This window comes from Sphaeramia orbicularis, chromosome 17, assembly GCF_902148855.1.
Source record: "Sphaeramia orbicularis chromosome 17, fSphaOr1.1, whole genome shotgun sequence".
Classification (NCBI taxonomy): domain Eukaryota; kingdom Metazoa; phylum Chordata; class Actinopteri; order Kurtiformes; family Apogonidae; genus Sphaeramia; species Sphaeramia orbicularis.
This window is the reverse complement of record NC_043973.1, coordinates 21,057,166-21,063,165: the sequence shown is the minus strand read 5'-3', so window position 1 is coordinate 21,063,165 and position 6,000 is coordinate 21,057,166. Positions and strand designations below refer to the sequence as shown.

Here is a 6,000-nt window from a genome sequence, read left to right as displayed (position 1 = left end):
GCAAAGCTGAAACGCATGTGTTCGACTAGCTTCTGTCCACTAGTCTACATCACTCCAAACTCAGCTCCAACATAAGCTGTCATTAGTATGTGATTTATAGCTCCTCTGAATAGAAACATACAGACTGTAGCCAAATGAAAGGATCATCAAAAAGTCTCATAGTTAAGTGTATGCATATGTATACATGGCTTTAGCTTTGAGGTTTAAGTGTAGCTTAGCACTGAGTTTACAACTCTGTGAACTCTGTTGGAGGAATCAACACCATTCTTTCAAAACATATTTCTTCATTTGGTGTTTTGATGAATGCAGTGCAGACCACTGTGAAACACACTGGTCCAGAATCTCCTATAGGTGTTCAGCTGCATTTTGATATGATGACTGTAAGGGTCATCGCCTTCGATTCTCATCATTTCCATACTCATCAAACCATCCACCGAGCCTTTTGTGCCCTAGGGATGTGGACACTGTCACCATAGAAGAATCCACTTCCATCACAATTTACCTTTCATTTGTCACCTGTGTCATTCCAGATAGATAGATAGATAGATAGATAGATAGATAGATAGATAGATAGATAGATAGATAGATAGATAGATAGATAGATAGATTAGTTAGTTAGTTAGTTAGTTAGTTAGTTAGTTAGTTAGTTAGTTAGTTAGTTAGTTAGTTAGTTAGTCAATCATGGAGAAAATTATTAGACCATCAAAATTCATCAAAAACAATGGTTATGCAATCAAGTACTAACTCCTGCGTGTATCATGTGACTAAAACAGACAGAAAAGAAAACATGGAATGCCTCAAAGCACTGTTTTTGGCAGTACAATGCCATAGATATTGATGTGACAACTTAAGTGATTTTGGTTATTATCAAGAAAACCATGGAAAATGGCTAGATATCAGCCTTGAAATTAAACTCTTATGAGCTATTTTTGTTGTTATCATAATAGTATTGCATGTGTAGTCACAGAGAACTTTAGATAGATAGATAGATAGATAGATAGATAGATAGATAGATAGATAGATAGATAGATAGATAGATAGATAGATAGATAGATAGATAGATAGATAGATAGATAGATAGATAGATAGATAGATAGATAGATAGATAGATAGATAGATAGATAGATAGATAGATAGATAGATAGATAGATAGATAGATAGATAGATAGATAGATAGATAGATAGATAGATAGATAGATAGATAGATAGATAGATAGATAGATAGATAGATAGATAGATAGATAGATAGATAGATAGATAGATGGCCTCCCCACACTGTTTCTTGTCTCACCTAACTAAAATATATTAAAACTAAACAAAGCAAAAAAGATTAATTTGTTTTCCATGGAAGGAGAAAATATATGCACATACATATATATATCCCATGGTTAGTTAGTGGCAGGATGTCCTGTTCGCTATACATCGACTTGTGCTTAAAACAACAGACCTGTGGTTTCGGTGGCGTATAGCTCAGCTGAATAGTGATTTTTTATTCTTTAAAGAAACATACTACATGTATACCAATCATACAATAGGCATATTTATGGAAGGCATAGAAACCACAGTTCCTATAGAGTTACTGTAACCCTTCAGAAGTGGTCATATAGTAAACATATCACACTGCACTCAGCAGTAAGAACAGAGAGCCTCTCTGTCTGCACAGTATTGAGGGATTTTGATGTTGGCTTGCACTCTGCCTGGTGTGACCCCACCCCTGGTAAATACAGGGTTGGAGGTTTCCTCCATGGATAAAAATACACTTGCCTTTCAGCAGAACGGGGAAAAAAGACTGATTTTTTTCTTCAACCCCTATTGTGCACAAAGAGCAAATATATATCCAAACTTATCAAGTAATTTTCATAGTACATGAAGTATTGTATAGATTCAAAAAATGGCATAGTATTATATAGGTGAACAACGTGTGATTAAACCCATTACAGTTACAGTACAATAGAATGCCTTTAAGATTATACAACTTCCCTCTGCTGAACCGTTTTTAACAATGAGCACTTCTTCCTGCACTTTTTTATTTTGTCCCTCTCGAGTTTCCATACAACACAACCTGTTACGACACCCTTGTGTTTCACAGAAGTGTTTCATTCCTGAAGAGGCCTGGACTGCACACCACAGGTAAGGTGAATGAAATATCTGACATCAAAAGTTTGTCAAGTTGAGTCATGTCCAGTGGTGTCCTATCTACTGGATCTCACTTAAAGTTTCCTGCACAGAGACAGCAAATCCCCACCAACTGTCGTAGTGGACTCCAAGAGACACTCTGAGTAACTTCCTTGTTTGGACAGCCGGTGAGTCTGTGTGATTCAGGTTTTCTTTTTGTTTTATTTGACAGAAAATGAGCTCTAAGGTTAACCTGATATCAATGTAATCATTATAAAAAGTTCAGTCCGCTTTGCACAGTGTGATCTATGCTTCTTAATATGTACACATAATAAAGTACTTATTACTTCCTCTAATGTTGTGTCAAAGTACAAATGCATTTATGTTTTAAATGTTACTACAAGTGCACTGTGACATTTGCTCTTTTTATCTCTTTGAGGAACCAGGAATGCCGAGAAATGGCCACGTCTCCCACCACCAACTCTAGCATTTAAGAAATAAAGACAATAATGCTGAAGAATCGTATGTGATTTCATGTGAATAATACTGAAATGAGCCTCAAGGAAGAAGAAAACCCAAAGACTGGCCTGAAAGATGTTTTTGGCATACTAGTGAAAACACCTCAGGAGCGCCTGCAAAGTTTGACATACAAGTTGAGAGACTCTCCTGAAGATAACATCATACATGGCTTGTGTCTGATAATTCTCCATAAAGAGGTACAGGCCCTAAAAAAATTCCAAATGCTGAAGGACAACTGCCTTGCAAAGGATCTGGCTGAAAAATGGCACATGAGTGGAGGAAAATTAGAGGATTTTGCAGTTCGCTGTGGTCACCTTGATGAATCTCATGCAGATTCTTTGGTGTTACTGGCTCGAATTTTTAAAGTTTTGTCAGAAGAAGGCCTGTGTGATCCACTACTGAGAGATCTGGCATATAAGCGAGCCCTTTTTACCGGTTTCCAAAAGACAAATAAATGTGAAAATCTAGAATATAATCAGTTTAAAGAGGAAGCTATGGCTGTCTGTGGGCCCCAGTTTGCAGAGATGTTTAGCTCCTTCAGAGACCTCAAGTTAAATTCTGATCAGGATCTTTATAACAGCCTGGATGAAGGAAACACAGCTCTAACATTAAGTTTGTCTAAGAGTCCGTCACAGAGCTCTGAGTGCCTGCCCAGCCCACTGAAGGCCGGCAGCCTAATGCCTTCATATCCGACTCATCTAGAGATAAGTATAGCCCCCACAGCCACTTTTCAAGAGGAAAAAATAACTCAAGGAACTTCAGCAGATACTAACCCAAGCACTGCTGTTACTCTTGATAGTGGACAGGCAATGCCAAAAGCTGGTGGGCATTGTCAGTCATCTGAAGAGTCTCAGCTTAAATCCAATGATCCTCAAAACTCAAAGACTGTTACAGGCTCAGCAGCCGGCAGCTCTAAGTCAGGTGGTCACAGCATCCAGCTCCAGAATCCAAATCAAGCTTCGGTGCCAGCAACTCATCCAAAATGTGCACTTCCTTCTGCATCAAATGTGACTGTTTTGGAAAAAAAGCTTGAAAGTTTATGTGCGGAAGAAGAGGAAGAGGTGAAATTTTACTCATTTGTCATCCTGCATGCACCAGAAGATGCAGATGTGGCCGATAGGATTAAGGAAAGAATAGAGTCTGCCATTAGTTGTGAAGGGGCGACTTTTTCGGAAGATTTTTCCATCCCTGGAAAGAGCACTCTGATGTCTATAGAGGATGCTATCAGCAACTCTGCCTACACTTTGCTCCTGCTCACTCAGAACTTCATCACTAGTGGTCTTCTGGAGATGAAGGCGAACTCAGCTCTCATCAATTCCATATACAACAAACATAAGCGTGACACTGTTATCCCTCTGCTGCCAAGGGAGAACAGCATACCCAGGGACAGCATACCTTTAGTTCTGAGGACTTTGGTTGCACTTGAGGAGAACAACAGGTTTGACACAAGAATACAAAAAGCATTGTCTCGAGGAAGAATTGAAACACAGAGGGAAGTTTGGGAGAAGGAGCAGAAAGTAAAAAGAATGAGGGAGAAACAGGAGAGATTGAAAGTCTTGAACCGAAAACAAGAACAGGTGAATGAGGAGAGTAGAAGAATACAGCAGCTGGAACAGGAACATCTAGAGCTTTTACGGCAACAAAGGTCTCGTTTTCTTAGACCCACGGACGTTCCACCAGGACATCACAGAGAGGATGGCGTGGCTTGGTGGCAGCAAACTCCAAGCATCCATATTGAAAATGCTCAGTACATTATGATTGGTAACAACTCTCACATGAATGTAGAACATGGTGGGGGAGCCGAAAGAGATGACTTCATTCACAGAGAGGAGGAGCAATAAACATAACTGGAGCTGATGTGCAGAAAATTAGAGTAGTAATCATATTTAATGAACACTACAGATGTCACAGCTATTGTTCACTAATTACAGATTGTACTTTTATTTAACTAGCTTGTGAAAGGAAATGCATTAAAACTGTCTTAGTAGCAATTAGGTATCATGTAATGTGTGATTTGAGGAGCACTATTAAGATATAGCCCACTCAGCAGAGGTTTTACAACCTTTGAGCTTTGAAGGTCAGTGTGTGGCAGTGCAGCGCCATCTACTGACCAATGTATGCTGTAACGTGTTCCCTGACTTTGACTGTATGAACCAACTTTGGACACTAGGAGGCAGTACCAACACACACTTCTTTTTGCTCCAGCAGGAGCTTATGAAGTGCCTGAAATCTGAACTTTTGGATTCATGTTTATTATTTTAAAGAATGTATACAAGCTGTGTAAAGGTGCAAGTGTGGTAAACAGTAGGTGTAAAGCATTTATCAGGGGGTCAGGTGGTCACACTCACTTCACTAGATTTTCCTCCTCTTGAAGTTTTTTTTTTTTTTTTTCTTTTCTTAACCCTTTCATGCATGGTGGTCACTCCAGTGGACAGTTATTCTACAGCTGTTCTCTTGTATATTCGTGGGTTTTGTTGTTTTAGTTCCATATCAGCCGACACAGTGGACGCTTATGCATCATTCCATACATTGACATTTGTACCTTTACTGTAACTTTGCTGTTCTTGATAAATCTGATCTGCGCTAACATGTTTGAGTGTAAATCAATTGCTAGTTGTTGTAAGATTGTAATTAACATTTTTCTAAAACTTTTTTTTTTGCATAATATCTCCATGAAGTGAGTAATAACTAGTATTAGAGAATGTTAAAATATGAGAAAACATCAGATTAACAGCATTAAAAATGTTTTTATTTCATAGTGTTCACATAGTATATCACTTTCTGATGATGGGGTTTTAAATACATGTTTCTTTGCTTAAAAAATTAAACACACAGTGTCTAGCTGAGTGGACATTTTTGTAACCCCATGAAAAATAGGTTTATTAAAACAAATTTCAGTTGTATTGTTTTTTCATACCTAAAGAGGAATAAAAACACTCAGGACAAAAATCTCAGCTAAGGTTCTCATAATTCATGCCTGAAAGGGTAATGTAGACTCATCAGCACACTATGTGCAGTATTAAACAATCTATATGTGTGTGCTTTCTTATATTTAAGATGCATATTTGTAACTGCTTACTGGATACTTAACATGGGGTTAAAAGAAGTGAAATCTTTTTACATTAGTAGATGCATTTTGAGCTTTAGAAAGCAGCATTAGAAAATTATTTTACACAAGGAAAAGTTGTTCAATGATCTGTCAAATGCTGTAATTAATAAAGTGTTAGAATTGATTTGTCCTGTCAGTGGTAAATCATCAACATATTAGAGCTGAAGCCACTTCGCTGGTGTGCGGACACGTTTCCTGAGTACACTAGATAGTTTTGACAGTAGGTTATATCGACCTAATAGGACACAGACATTTAT

The 6,000-nt window shown here is 38.0% G+C and overlaps 1 protein-coding gene across 3 annotated transcripts; it reads left to right on the top strand.

Annotated features, from left to right (window-relative positions):
- Positions 1–2,068: 2,068 nt before the first annotated feature.
- Positions 2,069–5,110, top strand: ticam1 (TIR domain containing adaptor molecule 1). Of its 3 annotated transcripts, none has more exons than XM_030159595.1 (3): positions 2,069–2,130; positions 2,229–2,303; positions 2,562–5,110. In XM_030159595.1, the coding sequence occupies exon 3, from the start codon at positions 2,667–2,669 to the stop codon at positions 4,473–4,475; it is 1,809 nt and encodes a 602-aa protein (XP_030015455.1). In that variant the 5' UTR covers positions 2,069–2,130; positions 2,229–2,303; positions 2,562–2,666; the 3' UTR covers positions 4,476–5,110. The 3 variants fall into 3 exon arrangements, with proteins under 3 accessions (XP_030015455.1, XP_030015457.1, XP_030015456.1); XM_030159597.1 differs by having other exon boundaries at positions 2,555–5,110; XM_030159596.1 differs by having other exon boundaries at positions 2,121–2,135.
- The last annotated feature ends 890 nt before the right edge of the window (positions 5,111–6,000 follow it).